At 42.5% G+C, this 23,205-nt stretch overlaps 1 protein-coding gene across 2 annotated transcripts in view; it reads right to left on the reverse strand.

Moving 5' to 3' along the window:
• LOC115207672 (receptor-type tyrosine-protein phosphatase gamma) overlaps positions 1-23,205 on the reverse strand; it is a 344,554-nt gene that overhangs the window by 13,369 nt on the left and 307,980 nt on the right. The window contains exons 13-21 of one of the 2 annotated variants that reach the window (XM_029774999.1): positions 21,784-21,922; positions 15,252-15,290; positions 13,700-13,791; positions 8,672-8,763; positions 5,947-6,043; positions 5,680-5,762; positions 5,349-5,483; positions 5,103-5,237; positions 4,299-4,471 (exon numbers count right to left, since the gene is read on the reverse strand). In XM_029774999.1, coding sequence (XP_029630859.1) covers positions 4,299-4,471; positions 5,103-5,237; positions 5,349-5,483; positions 5,680-5,762; positions 5,947-6,043; positions 8,672-8,763; positions 13,700-13,791; positions 15,252-15,290; positions 21,784-21,922 — 985 coding nt within the window. The remainder of the gene's footprint in view (positions 1-4,298; positions 4,472-5,102; positions 5,238-5,348; positions 5,484-5,679; positions 5,763-5,946; positions 6,044-8,671; positions 8,764-13,699; positions 13,792-15,251; positions 15,291-21,783; positions 21,923-23,205) is intronic. The other variant, XM_029775000.1, reaches the window with a different exon arrangement.

A 23,205-nucleotide genomic window follows, 5' to 3' on the forward strand; every position in this document is an offset into this window, starting at 1 on the left:
AAAAGGGTAAGTTGGGTTGATGTTTGGCTCTGAATATGTATCGAAATAATTTATATAATAATATCAAATACTAATGAATAACAAAGACAATTATGGTCTTCTATGAATAGCTTCCATAACGTTAGCTGTCATGTTAATTAGCTATAGTTCATAAGAATTAACATAAATATTAGAAAGCCGGGTTTGACTGTTGATGTTGTATGAGCTACAGTACAGTTACGTTAGTACAGTTACGTTAGCTAGCTAACGTTATGTCCTAAGTATGCAGAACTAGGTTTGTATTATTTCCTGAACTATATTCTGTCCCATATATTGTATATCACTTCCATAAAGCCAACATGGTTTTACACTCATTAACGTAAGTTTCCAATCTAGAGCAGGTCTCGCTTTTGTGAGAATGAACTAGCTAACGTTAGCTTCGTTGACACTAGCTAGCTAGCTAACCAACCAACCAACTAACTAACTAACCACGGTGACCTGTTGTCAGCCTGATAAAATATTGAACAATTTGTGTGCAAAGATAGCTTGGAATGTGATATTAGGCCTGTTTGGCAGTACTTTTACTGTATGGCAATACTGTATTGGTTAGTGCTTTTTCTAATATGTTCTTCTATTTTGCATTCAATTGTATGTCAATGCCATTTATCTTTCAATATTTATTTAATATATACACAACCGTTCAAAAGTTTGGGGTCACTTAGAAATGTCCTTGTTTTTGAAAGAAAAGCACATTTTCTGTCCATTAAATACGGTGTAGACATTGATAATGTTGTAAATGACTATTGTAGCTGGAAACGGCAGATTTTTTATGGAATATCTACATTGGCGTACAGAGGCCCATTATCAGCAACTAAGGACAGCTGCATTTGAAGTGTACATTTAATCTAGATAGCAGTCAATACAAACTGAAATCTATTAGCATACAAATGTGTGCAAAGAACTTTTCATATCTTCTCAGAAATTAATAATAAAGTTCATGAAATGGATATAGACAAAAAGATAATTCAAGGACTAGCAGAGGTAGAGAGGCGAGGCAGGGGTGAGGACATCATCCTGCTATTTCGACAGTTCCTGAAGGACAATACAGAAGAGGCACACAGGGGTATTTGCTCTTATTCCTTCCCTTTCTGTAATGTATTTTGCAATAAAATTAGCAAGTGTAGTAATTTCATTGCTTTACTTTACTAGGACTCGAGACCACAGCAGCGATCCTGCTCTTGCCCTACCTCTTCAATGAGGACCCGAGTGGCCTTTATGGCTGTGACAAGGTATGCCTATGCTCAAATAATCTGTTTCTTCATTAACATATGTGCATGCTTATATAAAACTACAGCTGAACATTTGTTATGTTCTTTGTTAATTGTATGTGTATTAATCTTTTCTTACTTTTGTTGACACAGATTTCACCGCTCTTCACTCCTTTACTGCACATCGGTGGGAATCCAATTCACCATGAGAGTGAAATCACACTGCTATTTGATGGGGAGAACATCCGGGCCCTAGAGGACGTCCCCATGGGACTTGGGGCTCTGCTAGGGCTGGATTTTTGATTTTCAGTAAAATTTCCCAAAAATGTCAGAAAAACACTTATGTTCTTAAGTTACTGTGTTCTGGGGATAAGAGAAGTTGGGGTGAAGTTACCAGGGCCGGTCATAAAGATGGCAAACTCCCTAACATAACTAAGTGATTGTTGGGCAAGTGGTTGTTGGACACACACACACACTAAAGCAAAAAAATCTGTATTTAGTATCAAGTCTACAATATTGTTAGTTAACCTATGATTAATTTTTAATGTATGTTGTTTTTATTGTACATCATTATTTAATTTTAAAAAAATGTAATGAAATGCACTATACAAAGTAAATGTATTATTTATTATGGTCTGACATGTCTGCAGAATTTCTTTTATATGTTTTGTTTGGTAAATTGTTTTGTAAATATGAATTCACATTTGTGGTGCCACTAAATAAACAATGTATTATTTAAATCAATATTATCAATATTGTTATTATTATTATTATAAAATATTTTTATACTGGAAGGAGGGAGGACAGGGAGTTCAAAAAATTAACCCCAAAAGGTTCTTCGAGGAACCATTATAAGGGGTTCTTCGAATAACCTTTTTCAAGGGATCTTAGAAGAACTTAAAGGGTTTCCCTCACAGTTTCAATTTGAAGAACCCCTAAAGGATACTCCAGGAACCTTTACTTTTTAGAGTGCATAGCTCTATGCCAGGTCACTCACAGCACTGCATGTAGAGGGCATACTTTTTCATCTCAGTTGTGCCAAATCAAATTGTATTTGTCACATAAAAGTAACAAATAATTAAAGAGCAGCAGTAAAATAACAATAACGAGGCTATATACAGGGGGTACCGGTACATAGTCAAAGTGAGGAGGCACCGATTAGTCGAGGTAATTGAGATAATATGTACATGTAGGCAGAGTTATTAAAGAGACTATGCATAGATACTAACAGAGAGTAGTAGCAGTGTAAAGGGGGGGGTAGAAGCTGTTTAGAAGCCTCTTGGACCTAGATTTGGCCCTCTGGTACCGCTTGCCATGCGGTAGCAGAGAGAACAGTCTATGACTAGGGTGGCTGGAGTCTTTGACAATTTTTAGGGCCTTGCTCTGACACCGCCTGGTATAGAGGCCCTGGATGGCAGGAAGCTTAACCCCAGTGATGTACTGGGCCGTACACACTACCCTCTGTAGTGCCAAACGGTCGGAGGCCGAGCTGTTGCCATACCAGGCAGTTATGCAATCAGTCAGGAGGCTCTCGATGGTGCAGCTGTAGAACCTTTTGAGGATCTGAAGACTCATGCCAAATCTTTTGTCGTCCGGAACAGCTGATGCTCTCATGCATGTTTCAGTGTTACTTGCCTCGAACCGATCATAGAAGTAATTTAGCTCATCTGGTAGGCTCGTGTCACTGGGCAGCTCTCGGCTGTGCTTCCCTTTGTAGTCTGTAATAGTTTGCAAATCCCGGAACATATTCCAATCTGTGCTAGCAAAACAGTCCTGTAGCTTAGCATCTACTTCATCTGACCACTTTTTTATTAGCCGAGTCACTGGTGCTTCCTGCTTACATTTTTGCTTGTAAGTAGGAATCAGGAGGATAGAATTATAGTCAGATTTGCCAAATGGAGGGCGAGGGAGAGCTTTGTACGTGTCTCTGTGTGTGGAGTAAAGGTGGTCTAGAGTTTTTTTCCCTCTAGTTGCACATTTAACATGGTGGTGGAAATTTGTGGAAATTTCCCTGCATTAAAGTCCCAGGCCACTAGGAGCGCCGCCTCTGGATGAGCATTTTCCTGTTTGCTTATGGCTGTATACAGCTCATTGAGTGCGTCTTAGTGCAAGCATCGGTCTGTGGTGGTATGTAGACAGCTACGAAAAATACAGATGAAAACTCTCTAGGTAGATAGTGTGGTCTACAGCTTATTATGAGATACTCTACCTTAGGCGAGCAAAACCTCGAGAATTCCTTAGATATCGTGCACCAGCTGCTGTTTACAAATATACATAGACCGTCACCCCTTGTCTTACCAAATGCTGCTGTTCTATCCTGCCGATACAGTGTCAAACCGGCCAGCTGTATTTTGTGAATGCTGTCGTTCAGCCACAACTCGGTGAAACATAAGATATTACATTTTTTTTATGTCCCGTTAGTAGTTTAATCTTGCTCGTAGGTCATCAATTTTATTTTCCAATATTTGCATGTTTGCCAATAGAATGGATGGCAGTGGGAGTTTACTCGATCACCTACAAATTCTCAGAAGGCAGCCCGACCTCCGCCCCCTTTTTCTCCGTCTTCTCTTCACGCAAATGAAAAAGGATTTTGGCCTGTTTCCAGGAAAGCAGTATATCCTTCACGTCGGACTCGTTAAAGGAAAAAGCTTCTACCAGTTCGTGGTGAGTAATCGCTGTTCTGATGTCCAGAAGTTATTTTCGGTCATAAAAGAGTCGCAGCAACATTATGTACAAAATAAGTAAAAAAAATGTGTTATAAACAACGCAATTTAAAAAATAAATAAATAACAAAAATCATACCCATTAATTGGCCGAAACACAACAGATAAATAATAAACTAAACTAAACTACAGTAAATCATGAAACTGTCTAATATTGACTATTTTTGGGGGCTCATTAGTTCTCATAATCTTTATTTTTGCCTTTTGTTCATCCTCTCTCATGCTTGATACATTTTTGAATACACAGTTTGCAAAATGTGCACCCCTTCTAACTTAGTAAGTCTTCTCCTAGAAGAACCCCTGAGCAGCACAGTGACAGAGACAGTACCTGCAGTGGACCAGCATAGGGCCCATCTCCGGGGTCTGGGCGGCAGCGGACCTCCTGACGAAGGTGAGCACGGGGAGGGTGTACTCAGGGACGCCCATGTCAGGCCACTGGGTATAGTGGTATTGCACCACCGTTCTTTCACTCTGACACCCCTTAGGGTTCCCTTTCTGACCCTTGGAGAGAGGGAGGGAGGAAGAGGGAGGAGGGAGATAGAGAGAAAACACATTGATTAGTATCTTTCTACATGATAAGAAGTAGATGAGATATCATGTTAGTCACTTTTCAATAACACTGAGACCAGTAGAACAGGATCACCTGAGAAGACAGGTATGGAGACCATTAACACTGTAGACCAATAACACTGTAGACCAATAACACTGTAGACCAATAACACTGTTGATCTATAACACTGCAGACCTATAACACTGTAGACCAATAACACTGTAGACCAATAGCACTGTAGACCAATAACACTGTAGACTAATAACACTGTAGACTAATAACACTGTAGACCTATAACACTGTAGACCTATAACACTGCAGACCTATAACACTGCAGACCTATAACACTGTAGACCTATAACACTGTAGACCTATAACACTGCAGACCTATAACACTGCAGACCTATAACACTGTAGACCTATAACACTGTAGACCTATAACACTGTAGACCTATAACACTGTAGACCTATAACACTGCAGACCTATAACACTGCAGACCTATAACACTGTAGACCTATAACACTGTAGACCTATAACACTGTAGACCTATAACACTGTAGACCTATAACACTGTCACTGACCTTTTTTACTTTTGTGTTGCGCACGGTGAAGCGTCGTAGCGTGTAGCAGGCGTGCACTTTGGCGCTCTTTAGCGTGACCATGATGTTCCCATATTCCTCTGTGTTCTCTGTGGGCCAGTACTGATCACATTTTCTCTGCAGAGATACACCTCACATGGTTAGGGACTCTTGTTTCAATGAATCACAAAAAAACAAAATGTTATTATATGATTACGAAAAGGATCTATTGAATTGTAGTGTATATACCCTTCCTTTCTCCACGAGGTTGGTGATCATGACGATGATGCCAGTGTTCTGTTCCCACACCATCCTCCAGAAGTCCTCGAAGGTGGACTTGAGAGGGCCCTGGGCCGCGATGTATGCCTTGGGCTTGTTATAGCCCTACCATACACAGGGAAACAAGGTGAGAGACCATGAACAAAACATACACAATATTCAAAGACATTGTCATGCTTGTACAATACGTAACACATATTGTACATACACGCCTACAATACACAGAACAAAAACCTCATTATTACAAATACACACACACACGACCAGATGGCCCAAAATAGATACACCAATCAACACTCACATCTACGTAATTGGCATTGATATAGTCACTGTGTTTGGTGTCCTTCCCAGCTAAAGGCCGTAGCTTCACCCGACTGTGGTCGTCTGGAGGAGAGACAGGGACAGTTAGCTGTGTGTGTGTGTGTGTGTGTGTGTGTCTCACATTCCCCACACTACATATTCTGTTAGCTCTGAAGACACCAGTAACCTAGATGATGAGAGCTGTACTCTCCTCTCCATGACAGCCTGTCATGCTCCTGTATTGTGATGTGTGGTGTGCCCTACTCACAGGCCACGATGTTGATGTATCTGTTCTTGTGCTTGTTGTCTGGATGGTTGGAGTGCTCCGACGTGATCTTCATGTCCACCGTGCATCGCTGCACCTCCTGTGGGGGCGAGAGAGACACACACCAAGGGTAACATTTTGGAACGAAGTGAAAAGAGAGATTTTGACAGTTATAGAGGCATTTATGCTAACATCTAAGCAATTTTTCGCTGTCAGAATGCGGTCGACAAAGTGACAGACACAGGGCAGCTGTCTCCCTCCCTCTCTTCCTCTCTCTCTCTCTCTTCCTCGCTCTCTCTGAGAAGAAGTTGACACACTCTCTCCAGGGTTGGGCTCAATTCAAATCAAAGGGCAGTCAATTCAGGAAGTGATAAATAGCTTCTACTTTCCAGTTTATTGAGAAGTCATTGAAAATAAATACCCTTTATCTATTATTGAATTGTCGTTTCAGTTTACTTTCTGAATAGACTGCCTTCAATTCGATTTGAGCCCAACTCTGGCTCTCTCCCCTTTAGTGCTGTCACACACTAAGCTAACCATCACGCAATCTTCCCAAACCTCCGCTGCTCTCACAACATCATTCCACTTCCAGTGGAACCATAAAGTATGCCATACATTGAGAAGCTTCATATATCACTTTTATCAACTGTCCTTTAAAGCCACGGCAGAAAACATGCCAAATATGCTTGCGTTCTTTGTGTGTCTCGATACAATCATGAAACCAGAGAACACATGCCCATTCTACTCTATCAATGACAAACCAACAACAGTTATCTGGCCTTCTAGCAACACGAATTATGACCGACCATGGTCTTCAGTCTGGTTTTAGCCCCTCGTTCATTTCCTCTAAGGATTTACAGATCAACAGCCTTGTTATATCTTTAATAGATGTCTCTCTCCATGGTACAAACAGGAATAGTCATTTATTCTGGGCACAGTAGAAGAATTCAGACCCCTCATACAAGTCAGATATATTTATATATATAGATATATCTATAGATATATATAAGGGAAGGGTGACTGTGGAGGTGGGGTGTACATGGGTAAGAACAGGGTGCTGGGATCAAGTTGTGAGGGCTTGGGGACAGTGAGACTGGGTACATACTGACTGTAAAGCCACTGGCTGATGTGACCACCAGATGGCTTATACACACACGCCAGACACACACACGCCAGACACACACACGCTTATACATGCTTACACACACACACACACACACGTACACACACGGAATACGGACACAGCTGCCCACTGGCTCCAATTACAGTGTGTATGCCAAGGAGAGTAGTGGCATTACAGAATGAGATCCTAAAAATGAGCAGATCTCTAGCCAACACCAGGGAGAATTCAACCATGGTGGACATATGTAGACATTAAAATGACAAGAAGGTATTTATAAATCACCCCAGAACCCTGTCTGTCTATATGGTGTGAAAGGCATCAGGGTACAGAGAGTTATTTCCCTGGAACTACAGTAGTAAATCTATGAGACATGACGCAAATGGACATATTAGCCACCAAGATCGAAGTCATGTCATGTAACTAACATGTCCTCTGAATATTTCACTAAATTTTCCCTGTAACTCTATCTGTATGCAGCACGCATTCTAGCATTCTTCTCCCCCCGCCCCAAAGATTCCCATTGCACAGTGCCTAGCGATCCAGGCCTAGCCAAACCCATTCCCCAGCCTCTCCCCCTGTCTTTACACACCCTACCCACGTCTCCCTGGGGCCCGGTGGGACAAATCCATTTGTCGGGGCCCGAGGACGCTCCACCCAAAGGGGTTTCGCTCCGCCGCCTTCCCCCTTTCTCCTGCCTCCTTTCTGGGGCAGAATAAAGAGATGTGGAGTGCAAGGAGCACTCCATTCACTCAGGAGAGGGGCCCCCCTTAAACCTTAAACCACTTCCAAGTGTCCATCACACTGGCCTGGACAACAACGCGGTGGTGGTGGGGGAGTGGCAGTTTTGCTAGCCCCATGAGGAAACTCATTAGCAGGGCCCAGTGTAGGACAGCTCCCCCATCCTTCTTCTGGGGAGAGGGTCACTAAGAAATACTGAGAGGTTTGCTAATGGCTGAGAAAGTAAGGGTGGGAGAAGGTGAAGGGGGGGAGAAAGAGGGCAGCAGAGTGGGTTTCTCAAACTACAGCGATAGAAATAGGAGAGGTATTTACAGCACATATATCTGTTAGCATGTGATCAAAATCCCCCTCAAAATAAGTTGTAGGATCACTGACTGAGCCCTCAGATATATTTTACTCGGAATGAAACATGAAAACCATGGCTGTCCTAAGGGCTATCACCCAGGCACAAAGCATTACTGATCTTACATCCTCTGTGTCTGATCCACATACAACACAAGGTAAATATTGGTTTAGTAAGGCAGTGTAGTGGACATGTGACACAGGTTTCCAGCCTGATCGGTCCTCTCTCTCTCAGTCAGCCGGCCCAGTCAGGAGACACATGTCTAAATCAGCTAACAGGCCTCTCGTACATCATCTGCTCCAAGACCATTAGCAGCACTATGGAAACCTTAAATGCCCCACACACACACACACATGCTGCCAGGAACATGGAAAGTCAATCAGTGGTTAGAGCTAGGTCACCTGGCTAACTCTGACTCTAACCCACCTGGCTGGGATGCTATGCTAGTCCAACTCCAGCCAGTCTATCGTGGGGTTAAGAGTTAATACTGCTATATTACAGCAACAAAGAGAGCAGTTCTTTACCTCAAAGTCCTCTGAGAAGCCATGCTGGTTGTTGGAATAGAGCTCTGAGATGTGTTTGATGAACTGTTTGACAGGGATGGCCTCCATGTCATCTGGAAGGGAGACCATAGAATTAGACACTTAGTGAAAAACACTCAGTCATACAGACAAACAGTTTGAGTTCGGCACACACTTGTGTCTAGGGAAGACATGGGGCAATGTAGCAGAGGAACTGACGTATATGTAAGTACTCAAGATATCAACATGTTTAATGTACAGGGCAATGCATATACAAACTATCTCTACACTATAACTCTACATTATTTCTAGGATCTCTAAAACCTGTAATACCTGTTGAATATCTGTCTTAAAAAGACAGAGTGATGTAACACATGCAGGAAAGCAGCAGGAAGCTACAGGAGGAGAGAGGTGAGAGATCGCTCTTCCACTCTATCACAATCCCATGTTAAATATTTCACCAAGACAAAAAGCATGTGTTATTCATGTCCATCAGCTTACGTTTCATATAGGTGAAGTAAGTTCACAGCTTTCATCTCAAGCAGAGTCATTAATAATTCACAGTTTCAATCTGGTCCTGGTTTTATCCACAGAAGGGGGTAAAGATAGCAAAGTGGCGAAGAGTGTGATGGTGGAGAGTGATGAGAGGGACAGATCTCATCTTGGTGAATGTTCTGTCCTAACTGTGCCTGTGGGAACCCCTCTAAACGCTCATTTAGTGAGACATACGGAGAGCTGGGCTGAACAAACGCTTCATCCACAGGGGAAATCACACAGTCAAACACGTGTACGAATGCCTACTGTACGCACGTCACACACACTTACAAATGTACACTGACTCGCACGCACACGCGCACACACACAAATATACACACACAATGAATGTTTCATAGAACCAACTTAAGGGAAATGGCAGCTTGTACTTTTACATCTTTGCCTAAATGATAATGGTACTTCATAGGACATGCTGTTAACTACAGTGCCTGTTGAAAGCACCCAAATCCTTCTATTTACCCCTTCTTCTCATCAAACATTAACGCATACAAGGCAGAGAGGAATATTTATGCATACAAATGCCACTAAGCATATGCTTACGGTAAACACAGCATATGGAGATACAAGGAGGAAGTTCAAATTGTCAAACAGCATCATGAAAAATGTATTAGACATAATTGGCTTTGAAAATGATCATTGGAAATACACTGGAGTAGAATACTGTGGTGTGTGGTATGTCTCTGGTAGTTAGGTGTGTGGGGTGTTTTTCTTGTGGTCGTTCTGTCATAAGGTTTCAAATCCCGGGGGGGGGGGGGGGTCAGTTGAGACAATTAGCGCTGTGAGAAGCAGGCTTGTCATTATGGTCACATATGGCTCTCCCCTCACTGCTGCTAGTTCTCCTATAGGTCTCTACAGCCCCACTGGGCCTAAGAACTCTCTGCCTTACTCTCTGCCTATACACACTGAGTCATGGCAACACAGTATGATTCATTCCACTGTTTTCACAGCTCTATCTGAGCGGAATCAACTAGTAATCTTTAGCTCCATTACTGCACAAATTAAACTATTTTAAAGGCCCAGTGCAAAAATGCGATTTACGTGATTTTAAACGTGTTTTATGTATATTTCCACACCGAGTTTTCGCCCACACCCCTCTGGAAACCTCTTTTTCAAAGCCACTTAACTGGATCAGGTTCTGCGCATGTGTTATTTTATGCAACAACAAAAAATTGTTGTAGCTGCTGCTCACACTCCACCTCCATTCACATTTCTCTCTTTACTCACCCTCTTCTGAACCATGATGATGTAGCCTATGTCTCTGCCTCATATTTCTGGACAGCTGAAATTAAAACCATCCGGCGATTTGAACCAACATTCAAGGCCATTATGAAGGCTACAACCTTCTCTATCTCTTGTAATGGATATTGCAGCTGCACAAATAGGATGCAGTCCCTACACATTGCATTGGAGCAAAAACAATCAGCGTTTTGATTTAGGCTAATCTTTATAGTTGCTGTAATATCGTAGCCATTACACAGAGTTGCTGAAAAATAATACTACTACTTTGATTGACTGCCTGTCTGTCTGCCTCCTGCTCAGCCAATGTTTGCAATGATGATGAAAAAAAACAACATTAAATGGTTAATTAGACTGTGTCTGTGTCTTGTTTGTGTTTGATATGCTGCCTAGATAGCTGCATGTAACTCCCCACTAGAGTTTTGCATTGGGGCAAAAAACTATTTGCGAGTTTATACAAACATGTTGATCATGTCTTTAGTCTACAACATGTAAATAGCTGCATGTAGCCTAACTTCCCTCCTTAAAAAGGACATTAAATCGTGTTTATCCTTAACAGCCTACTGAGGCTTGGAATGCCATAGTTGGAACACGTCGAACCGTGTCCTTTGTCTACAACATGAAGTGTGTAGGCTACACCAGACAAAGGCGTTCATCGTTGATGTAAGCGACAGCGGAGCACTGAGCAGCAGCTACGTAAAAATACATCTTCGGATTTTTTGCCATGGTAAATCGGGTGTCCAGAAAATCCGGAACCACAGCCTCTCCATTTAGTGTAAGAGCACCTGAAATGTAAGCCTGTTTTGGTGGGATGCAGTTTTGGCCTTCCATGGTGACATCACCATGCAGTAAATTAGTTCATAGACCCATAAGAAAGAGAGTTCCAAACCTCTGCCAATAACAGCTCATTTTAAGTTTTCCACTTCCCACTCAGACCACTCCCAGACAATCCTAGTACAATTCTTGCTCGTTTCTTTTTGACCAGTTTAATTGAAAACAATCACAGTAAGTTACTTAATTGTTAGCCAGAAATTATTTGATATTCAGATAAAAAGGGCTGCATTGGACCTTTAAGAAAAAGTATGCCTATTTCAGTCCTCCAAACCTATGATGAAGATAGATAACAACCTTCAAACAACACTCCAATCAACATTAGGCTATTCTACAAACACTGTCTTACATCATAGTCAATATGTCAATGATAATCAACGAGGGGCTAAGCGTTCTATGGTAAATAATGAATGACTCGGAGGTCAGGAGTTGCATTATTGTCCATAGAACGCATAGAGCCCCGAGATGATTATCCCTTTTATACCATGGCTATAATTTAACACAGCTAGAAATGTGTTCATTTTCCAGTATAAATGTGTTCAACATCCACTGAAGTAGCTAGCAAGTTTACTAGATAAAGACAGTAGTTGCCATGGCAACCAAACAGACTTTCTAGTTTAGCTAACCAAACTATTCATCCTAGCAGTTAGCTTGTTATTATGAACATCTAAGTCAACAATGCCAATAATGTTTTCAATTAGACTTTTGCTTTCAAAAGCAGCTCAAACATAGAAAATGTAAGAATGAACGATAGCCATTGAATTCTACGACGCAAATATACTGTGCGTTATGGCTTGAAGGGCTCCAGAATACCCTTCAAGCAAATCAGAAATAAGTATTCAACAATGCCATGGTATAAAAAAGCCACAAACCTTTTGATATCTGGTTAGGAGTTACAATCTGCTGGGGAGAATGTAGAGTACTGAAGTCAGTTCTCAAAGTTAACGGCCTTTTAAGGAGGAGGAGGAGAGATGTCGAATGGGGCCCACTTTATAAGCCTTCCCTGTCCCTGTGCTGGGAAGTGCTGCACCATTGGTTTAAATAGGCACATCAGACACAGCTCTCTGTGCCAAGGTCCATTGTGAAGGACACTCAGTCAGTCCAAATGGATTTGGATGCTGGGGAAAATCTTGTATGTGAGGGGAGATGTTAGATATGGAAGATTGGGTCTTTGAGGGCCAATCTCCATGCCTTTAATGTTTGATCCACTGGCTGGAAAGAGAGAGAGATCCAGCCCTCCTCTACACCCCCCCCCCCCCCCAACATGGTGCATTTGGGCTGAACCAGTAAGCACAGAGCACAAAACCAATGCCAACAGGGAACTGTCATAAATCGTGTTAAACACTACAGTAACACTAGTGAGTGCAAACACCCACCTGTTCACACACATCACATGATTATGACGGAATAGTGTGTTCTAGCAAAAATACACCAGCTAAGGGTATCTCTTGGAACATTAATCTTGTAAATACTGATCACACATATGCACCCCAACAAACCAACCACCTGAGGCCACTGGCACCTTCATCGCCAAGCAACAGCCCATTGAAAGCATGGCTGAGTGAGTCCTGTCTCACAGAGTCAGGCTCTCCCGCTCAAGTGTTTTAACACTTGAACAGCATTCACAGATGATAACACTGGTGGTCAAACATCAATGTAGGCTGCTAATGCAATGGCTCAGACCTTGATCTCACATGAGATCTTCATGGAAAAATCAATGTGTGTATGGATTTTCCCATCTGAAGAGTGGTTAAAGTAATCAGGGGAAGTAAAATGTTCAATATTAAGTGTGAGAGACATCTCAGCTCTCCTCCCCTTTAGTAATTTAAACACTTTTCAAGATCATCTCTAGGAATAATCTAATGTCGATTTCGGTGTTGAAATGTATGTGTGTCTATAATGCATGTCGGGGTCTGCTGCTGGTGGCAAAAATAACTTCCCTTTGGGGATCAATAATGTCTAATCAATACAATGGAATGACAGGTTGCTGTCCAGTACATGAAACTCAATGCACATACTATAAATCAAGTACAGCTCCTTTAGAAAAACAGCATCTTTAAATGAACTGTTTGTTTACTCCTCAACAGAGCACACAGAGGTGAATGGATAATGAAATAGTGAGGAGAACGGTCATATGAAGTCTCATGTGATGTATCTGTACAGATTGTACATGATTTGTGCCTATAGGGTTCCAGTGGAAACAGAGAGGAGCAGACATATGGGACAAGACTATTCCCCTTGACCCTGACTGTGAATTATTACATTGACCACAGACAGAAAGTGAACATTTGGTAAACTTCAGAGAAAAGGTGCCATTTTGCTGCAATCAACTCACCCATTCCTGACAAGGATTTTAACCTCCTTCTGGGGTACTATGGGGGCAGAAGCAATGCTCTGATTGGTGCTTACCTGGGATGGGGATGACAGGGATGCTGTCATTGGGTACCACTCTGGGAGAACTACTGTCCTCCACGTAGAAATGAGCCGTCTGAAAACACCTCCTGAGAGCGAGAGAGAGAGAGAGACAGTCACTGGCACATTAGCCCTGAGAATAATGTATCAGCTCTGTCATCAGCAATGCCACAGGTGACAATCTCCCCCAAAGTAAACACAGATGGCACTGGAGACACGTGACAGGATCAAGGTGTACTTTGAACTCCTCCAGAGAAGGCAAACATTAGCATAAACACGCAGTCACCACCACACACTCTCACACACCGTCAGGGTTAAGACTCACATAAACATTATGAGGATCAGAATCAATTCGTTTTCAGTTTGAGCTATGAAGCAGAGACATACTGTATGTCTGTGGCTAGCCACATAATGGACTAAAGCCTAACATTACACCTTATAGTCCAAGGACCTTACATGTTCTGTTTAGAGGGCGAAGACCAAACAGCCAAATACTCCATCTAAAAGTACATCGATTCTCAATTGCAGTACGGTTCTAGAAAGAAAAATACCTCTACTTTCATATCACATCAAAATTACTTCACAAATGCTAAATACATGCTTACTGTACACAGTTTTAACACAGTTGCAGCCAACAGTATTTTTCAGTGACAACACATTTGTGGTGTCCGTCTTCTGTTTACACACAGGTGTTCGGAGACACAGATAGCTAATTAGCACAAGTATGGACTACCTGTGCTAATTAGCCTTCTGCGTCTCCAAACACCTGTTTTCCGTAAACAAGCACTGTAACATGGACATATGGCCGTGTGGGAACCCTAACCCTGTAAAGGTGTGAATCAATTATATATATTTGTATTATTTCTCGCTGATATGAAAGATATGGTCCTTATGCTTCCAAAATCGTACCGCAAGCGATGCGTGCTAATGTTCAGACCGAGCATCGGGACTCTTAACAAAAGTCCCCCGTACAGAAGACGCCTTCGTCCAATAACTCTTATGTGTAATGTAATGGAACGGAGAGTCATGATTAAGGGCTAGACTGTGGCCAAACGAAGATCAAGAGGGCAAAGAACACATAGACACAGCTGCAAGCGCAGGCTATGTAAAGCTCGATGGAGGTGTGTCTGAAAAGACAGACAGCTCTAGACTAAGCACATACCTTTAGGGAAGTGTACCGTAATAAACATATTATACTGTACGCTTCATCAAAGAGCTCTCCTCTAAGAGAGATTAAAGCTACAATATGGAAACAACGTTAACAGTCAAAACGTGTTCTTCTATTTAAAAATCTCAAAGTGAAAGAAAAACTAGCATTGCTTATTTATTTCACAATGACAGCACTCCAGACTAATAAGCCTGTCATGAACTTCAAGCCTTAAAAAGAGGATATAGGTGAAAAAAGAGGATATAAGGGAAGGGAGATAAATCATCTCCATAAGAGAGAGGAGCATATCTGAGCTTGAGCGAGAGGCTATCTACCAAATAGAGAGTAAAGTTACTGAGTGAGTGGAAATGTGTATATGTGAGTGTGTGGTCCTACTCCTACCTGTATTTTATGCAGAGTAGATTGCAGAAACTGGTCATCCTAGAGAGATGAGAGAAGAGCGGAGGAGAAGAGAGACAGAACAGCCTTAGCAGGCAGCGTCTACATGCTGCTACTGAACCAGACCAGCGGACGGAGAGAGGGAGGAGAAGAGAGGAGGAGTAGAGGTAGGAGAGCAGGGAGAGGGAGGACTTCCCTGTCCTCTCTGCACTAACAAGCCAGAGGAGCAGTGACCTGTCACTCACTCTGTCTAGTAACAGCTCCTGGATCATTCTCCAGTAATTATCCTGTGTGTTTAGAGTCAGGCTCAAGGTTGGTTGACCTGATCTCAGACCAGTAATTACTCACGGGTGGCTTACTGTCTACGGGCAGCCAATGTGGTCCCGACGGGGGAGGGGTTACAGGGCAACATGGGGGTTGAGCCCTGAGCCCGAGCTCTGCTACGCAATAGGATTAGAATTACCCAACACTCCCGTCTCACGCCTTCAACACCTGCTACTGCCCAGGAGACCTCGAGCTCAACCACCACCTGTTTGTCTGTCTCTCTCTGTGTGTGTGTGTGTGTGTGTGTGTGTGTGTGTGTGTGTGTGTGTGTGTGTGTGAATAAATACTCTACTGGGGCTACAGGGTCTGGGGGGCTGTCACCATCCAGACGTCATCTCTGTAACACCAGGAACTTTATCTCTGGCACACGCAGACAGACAGCAGACAGACAGATACAAACACAGACACACAAACACAGACAGACAGACAGACAGACAGACAGACAGACAGACAGACAGACAGACAGACAGACAGACAGACAGACAGACAGACAGACAGACAGACAGACAGACAGACAGAGACACGCACCCTGTCGTCTGTTTCACAGGACACACTAAGGCTAGGCGGGCTAAACTGAGTCTAAATGGTAGTTTAATCCAAACAGCCAGCCTAATCTTCCCTAGCCTGTTGCTGCAGCCATGATCTCTGCATTTTCTCTCCCCAGAGGCCCCCTACAGGCCTCAGGGGGTGCTGCACTTCCATTAGCCTCTGTGACAGAGAGCTATGAAAAATGTGGGTAAAGGTTGCCCTCTAGGCACAGATCTATGAGCAGCTTACCCTCCTGAAATCCTACAAACTTTACAATTATGGTGGAGACATCAAAATGACCTGAGATCAGTATCTAGGGGCAGATTCCTCCTGCTCTGCTGGGTCTCAGTGAGGGGCTAATTATCTGGTCGTGGCTGCTGACCTTTAGGGAGCTGGGGGTGGTGAGAACCAGAGAGGTCACAGCCCTCACTCAGAGGAAAACAGGTCTTTGAACCCAGGCTGGCATTAAACGCCTGTTTGAAGTGTTATGATGGATGCGCTTTGATGATAAAAGCCTGAGGACTGAAATGCTCTCTTCAGCATCATAGGAAACATATAAATCTTACAGTAAGAGATATTGGCCGGAAACTAGTGCTCATAACCTTAATGCTTTCTTGGTGATGCTGTTTGTGTGACAATATTTACAAATGGGTGAGTATCTATGTATGTAAACAAGCTAGTTGTTGAATGAATAAAAATGTGCATGCCCTCCACTACTTTGGGAGATGCAAAACCCTCTGTGATATATCTCTGTGTCATTGTCTCCCAGTGGGTGCTTGGTGTGTGTGTGTATGTTCTCACCCCTAACTCCCCCATGTCTGAGTCCTGATTTGCGCAAGAGGGGAGCTAGGAAGTGAAGCAGATGGCCAGTCATGCCCCTGGGCCTTAACCCATGAAGGGGCTGGGGCAAGGAGGGCAGGGGCTACTATAGGGCACTGGGGCTGATGGGGATAGCAGGGCCCATAGCCAGCTTACACACTGATACATGGAGAGACCACAGAGGTTAGTCAGGTGGGTGATTGAATAAGCACTGGAGTGTAGAAATCTCACAACGTCTGTTGACCAGCACTGTGTGTAGTAGTGGAGGCTCCTCAGAGGAGGAAGGGGAGGACCATCCTCCTCAGGGAATTTCATAAAAATAGTGAAACATTTAAAAAGTTATTCTTCTTAGATAAAGATATACTACATACAATCACATCACCAGATAATTGATTAAAACACACTGTTTTGCAATGAAGGTCTAGAGTAGACTCAGCAGCACTCTGCAGGGTATCACAATGGTGTAGCCGGAGAACAGCTAGCTTCCCTCCTCCTCTGGGTACATTGACTTCAATACAAAACCTAGGAAGCTCATGGTTCTCAACCACTTCCATAGACTTACACAATAATTATGACAACTTCCGGAGGACATCCTCCAACATATCAGAGCTCTTGAGGCATGAACAGACATGCTATTATTATACCTTTATTTCAACAAGGAACACAGACTGAGACCGAGGTCTCTTTTACAGCTGGGCCCTGCGTATACATGTTTACACATACAGTTTAGGTACAATGATTAAGAAACTAAACATGACAAACAAAACGATCACAGATAACACAAAAAAATACAGCAGCAGATTACATTTACACATAGGTTATTCCCCTAACAGCAGAAGAACTTGCATTACCCGAAACAGTTACAAGCAATACAAAAATAAAAATCCTCCAATAAATATTTAAAATGGGCAAGGGGGACAAGAGTCTCAAGTTTAAGTTTAGTCTGCAGGCTATTCCATAGGCAAGGAGCGTAACAGGAAAAGGCAGCCATACCCAACTCTGTGGAAATCGTATGGGCCCCAAGTGTAATCCATGCTTGAGACCTGGTTTTAGGAATTATAATTCTAATATTGATGAGTGATGATAAATAAGAAGGTAGTTTATTCAGAAGTGCTTTATAGACAAACACGAGAGCATGTTGTTCTCATCTTACGGACAGCGAAGTCCAACCCACATTTTGATTTAAAACACAGTGGTGAGTTCTGTAGCTAGCACCCGTAATAAACCTAAGTGCGCAATGATAAGTAGCATCCAGCGATTTAAGTGTTGATGCCGTAGTATGCGTGTAAATAATATCCCCATAATCTATAACAGACATAAAAGTAGCTTGCACAATTTGTCTTCTATTTGTAGAGGACAAACATGTCCTGTTTCTATAGAGGAAGCCTAGCTTGATTTTTAGCCGTTAACAAAGTTTGTCAATATGCATTTTAAAAGACAGTTTATCATCCAACCATATCCCTTAGTATTTACATGCAGAGACCTGATTAATTCGAGAACCATCTAAGCTCGTAAGTGCAAGTGTATTTCAACCAACTTTATGAACCTGTTAAAAATCATAAAATGTGTTTTCTTTGCATTTAAAACAAGTTTCAGCTGTATAAAAGACCCTTGTAATATCTTAAAATCGGTCTCCAATAATGATAATGCTTGGTCAGCCGTTGAAGCGATAGAGTACATGACAGTGTCATCAGCATATAAATGAATTTGACACTTTCTTATCTCATCACCGATATTGTTTATGTAGAGAGTGAACAGTAATGGACCAAGTCTAGAACCTTGTGGGACCCCTTTAACCAACTCCAATGGCTCCGACTGGATGCCATCGACTCTAACAGCCTGACTTCTATCCTTTAGATAGTCATGAAACCAACAACAGACATCCAATCCCAGTCCAATTGACGACAGCTTACCCAAAAGTATCGCATGGTCAACAGTGTTAAAAGCTTTAGACAAATCTATGCACAAGGCGGCACAGTACTTTGTATTATCTAGGGCATTTGTAATATCATTTCCAACACGTACAGTGGGCGTAATAGTACTGTGTTTACGTCTGAAGCCAGATTGATTGTCCACCCAATCATAGATCAGAGAATGAATCTAGTATTGAAAGTGTAAGCTAAAGCTAGCTAGCACTGCAGTGCAGTGCATAAAATGTGGTGAGTAGTTGACTCAAAGAGAGATAAAGACAATAGTTGAACAGTTTTGAACAAATTCATTTCTTTCAATATTAATAAGGAGAAGCAAGAAGAGATAGCTATATTTTGTAGTATATATACAGTACCAGTCAAACGTTTGGACACTCATTCAAGGGTCATTCAAGGGTTTTTCTTTATTTGTACTATTTTCTACATTGTAGAATAATAGTGAGGACATCAAAACTATGAAATAACAGATATGAAATCATGTAGTAACTTACATTGTTTTTTAAACAAATCAAAATATATGTTATATTTGAGATTCTTCAAAGTAGCCACCCTTTGCCTCGATGACAGCTTTGCACACTATTGGCATTCTCTCAACCAGCTTCATGAGGTAGTCACCTGGAATGCTTTTCCAACAGTCTTGAAGGAGTTCCCATATATGCTGAGCACTTGTTGGATTCTTTTCCTTCACTCTGCGGTCCAACTCATTCCAAATCATCTCAATTGGGTTGAGGTCTGGTGATTGTGGAGGCCAGGTCATCTGATGCAGCAATCCATCACTCTCCTTCTTGGTCAAATATCTGAGGTGCAGTTAATTGCCCATTTCTGAGGCTGGTAACTCTAATAAACGTATTCTCTGCAGCAGAGCTAACTCTGGGTCTTTCTTTCCTGTGGCAGTCCTCACGAGAGCCAGTTTCATCATATTGCTTGATGGTTTTTGCGACTGCACTTGAAGAAACTTCAAAAGTTCTTGAAATTTTCCAGATTGACTGACCTTCATGTCTGAAAGTAATGATGGACTGTTGTTTCTCTTTTCTTATTTAAGCTGTTCTTGGTATAATATGGACTTGGTCTTTTACCAAATAGGGCTAACTTATGTATACCAACCCTACCTTGTCACAACACAACTGATTGACTCAAACGCATTAAGAAGGAAAGAAATTCCACAAATTAACAAGGCACACCTGTTAACTGAAATGCATTCAAGGTGACTACCTCATGAAGCTGAGAGAATGCCAAGAGTGTGCAAAGCTGTCATCAAGGCAAAGGGTGGCTACTTTGACTATATATTTAGATTTGTTTAACACTTTTTTGGTTACTACATAATTCCATATGTGTTATTTCATAGTTTTGATATCTTCACTATTATTCTACTATGTAGAAAATAGTAAAAATAAAGTGAGTAATGAGTAGATGTGTCCAAACTTTTGACAGGTACTGTATATATTTTTTTTACTTTCACTTTCACTAACTTAGCTAGCGAATGCAGCTAGCTAGTTTAGCCTACTTAAACCCCCGGGTTCAAACAGAGGGATGCTATGTTAGCTAGCTGGCTATGGCTATCCAACACTGGAACTCTTCCAAGTCATGATAAGCTATTGGTTTTATTAATGTATTGCCACAGGGGCCTGCCAGTATAACTGCTAAACTGCTTGCTGTACACTGTACTGCATGATTGTAGCGGGTTTACTAATGCGTTAGTTCTAGTAGCTAGGCTAAAATTTCCGTTAATATGGTGACACCACTGTCGGCTGTGTGTAGCGGTTAGGGTATGAAAATTTGGCTTGGAAAGTTTTTTCCACCTGGTCACAGACAGCTGTTGTATTGTGCACTAAAGTCCACAAGCAAAGGGAAAAGGTAAGAGGATTAGAAAGTGTAGATGAGAAGGAATAATATATACAATGAACAAAGTGATCATGCTGTTTATAAGTGGCTGCTAGTTCTGTGTTTGCATGTGATCAGGAGTGTATTCCCTCTGCTGATTCTTAAACGGAAGCAAACAGAATGAAATATGGATAAACATACCTGAATTTGTCCAATAGGAACTCTCGTTTGCAACTGTTAGACTAATGATTACAATCTACATGTGCAGGCAAGAGTGTGCAAGGCGGTATTAAATGTGTCATTGTCTGTCACTTTGATTACTCCTAATTTCTCTCGACTTGTTCACCGACGTTGTTGTCACCGACGTTGTAAACTTTAATTTGTATGCTAGATTGTAGCAGCCTCATAATGGGTATAGGGAAAATTTGAGTATAATGTACTAGCCTGAACGTATCAATATTACATTGAGCTGGGTGTATGGAATATGAATGAGAGTCATCCAATATGCTGTAATAGAAATAAGCCCATGCTCATAAAAAATACATCTTCCTCCCTCATCTTAAACGGCACCGACCGCCACTGGTGTGTAGACTATACCTGGCTGTTTTTGTGTATGTTGTCTATGTTCACCATTCTTTAGGGCTGTGATGGTCATGGAATTTTGGATGACTGGTCATACTGTAATTATTGGTCAGCCAAATGACAGCAGCCACCGTTATAATCGCTTGAATAGCAAATGTTATTTATTTATAGTTTTTAAAAATGCACATTTTCTCCTCTCTTCCACTTCTGTCTGCATGTGCTACAGCTGCAGAGGGGGGTGTTGCCTAGGCAACCAAATACTTGCTTGCTGCAACACAAAGTTTCATCACGTTGTAAAGAGTCCATGTTACCGCGGAAACTGACTCAACCCAGGAATTCCCATGTTAAGTCAGTTTTATTTACATTTTTTCCATGAGGGCCTTCATCCATAATCATCGGTTACACGACTATACGGTAATCGTGCCAGCCCTACCCTTCTTCAAACTATATCAACACGATTTGGGGAAACATTCTTCCTGAAATGTTTTATTCAGCTACATGAGTGTGATGTCTCAGTGTGTTATTGTACCCACCACCAGTAGACGAGCACAGCCAGCAGCAGGATGAGGCAGACGAAGGTGAGGGCAGAGACCACCACCAGGGGGATGATCCACTCCACCCTCCCCACCCCTGGGGGACCCTGCTGGGTCAGGTTGGACACGCTAGTCCTCTCTGTAGGAGGGGAGAGGACATACAATCAGTCAGAATAACAGCAACATTTACTGGAAATATTGGGGATGCTGATCCAGAACAGGAGAGGTGGGGAATGAGGACAAAGACACATTTAGCCAGGGTTAACTGAGCTTCACAAAGGTAAAAAATGATGTGATCAAATTCGCTAGCCATCTTCTCAACTGAAGACACATGTTACAGGTTAATTTACCTTGGTAAAATGCTGGATACGTGATCAGGCAGAATGTTTGCTAAGAAACTATACCAAACTAATACCCCAAAGAATGTGCTGGAGAATGTTCGGCCGTGCTTACCAAAGAAACAGTAGCCTCTCTTCATACCAAATGCTACCAGTGACAATACATTCCTGTGCTATCAAAGACAAGTATTCTAAAGTTAGATTTTGGCAGGTAGTGTGGCTATCAACATCATCAGCCCCTTAACCTACTATATCTAGAATGGTGCTTTACACAGATAGGAACAATCCAATCCTGGATCATATTTAATAGGCACACACACACACACACAGGAGAAAACATGGTCAACAACAACCAAAAACGACAAAGATTAATTGATATTGGAGACTATTAGAACATCAGCAATCAAATCATAATCTGTTTATTTATGAAGGCAACTCTGGTGCTACAAAGCCAGCTTATCTTGATACCCAGATAAGTGATCCACTTAGATCCCAAACATCCTGAGCCAGCCCCCCTCTGCGCTAACCCCCCTACCCTACCCCAGGGCTGGTTCTCCTGCTGTGCTGTTCCCAGACCCCATGGCTTTATTCTGCAGCAGAAGCCCGGGTGGTAGCGGCAGTGGTACAGTGGGGGTAGCCCTGGAGGCCGAGACAGCAGCCCCCTGCACTGCAGCACAGCCAGCCGCTACCACAGCTGCTCTCTCTCTCCCTACCATCCACACACACCATACTGGCAGGGGAACCATTGTGTGCTGCTCCACTCTGCTCTGTTCTGCTCTCTCCTGTCTGCCTCTCACTCTAAGACAAGTCGTCCCAAAACACAGCGCCAGCGGAAATGCATACGAACGAACAGGGGCAAACACACAAACGCGATAATGCACACACAGCCAGTCACAAACCTGCATCGAAGGATACACACACGGGTCACCACACACACATGCAGCCAAACACACACTCACACAGACTCACACACCAATGCACACAAGGCCTACATGACTCTAGTGCCAGGCAGGGAGTTATAAATGAAGCAGAGGTTTTTTCCCCCTGCAGCGGTGTCTCTGCTCCAAGCTCATCTCACTGGGTC

The sequence above is a fragment of the Salmo trutta genome, chromosome 14, assembly GCF_901001165.1.
Source record: "Salmo trutta chromosome 14, fSalTru1.1, whole genome shotgun sequence".
Classification (NCBI taxonomy): Eukaryota; Metazoa; Chordata; class Actinopteri; order Salmoniformes; family Salmonidae; genus Salmo; species Salmo trutta.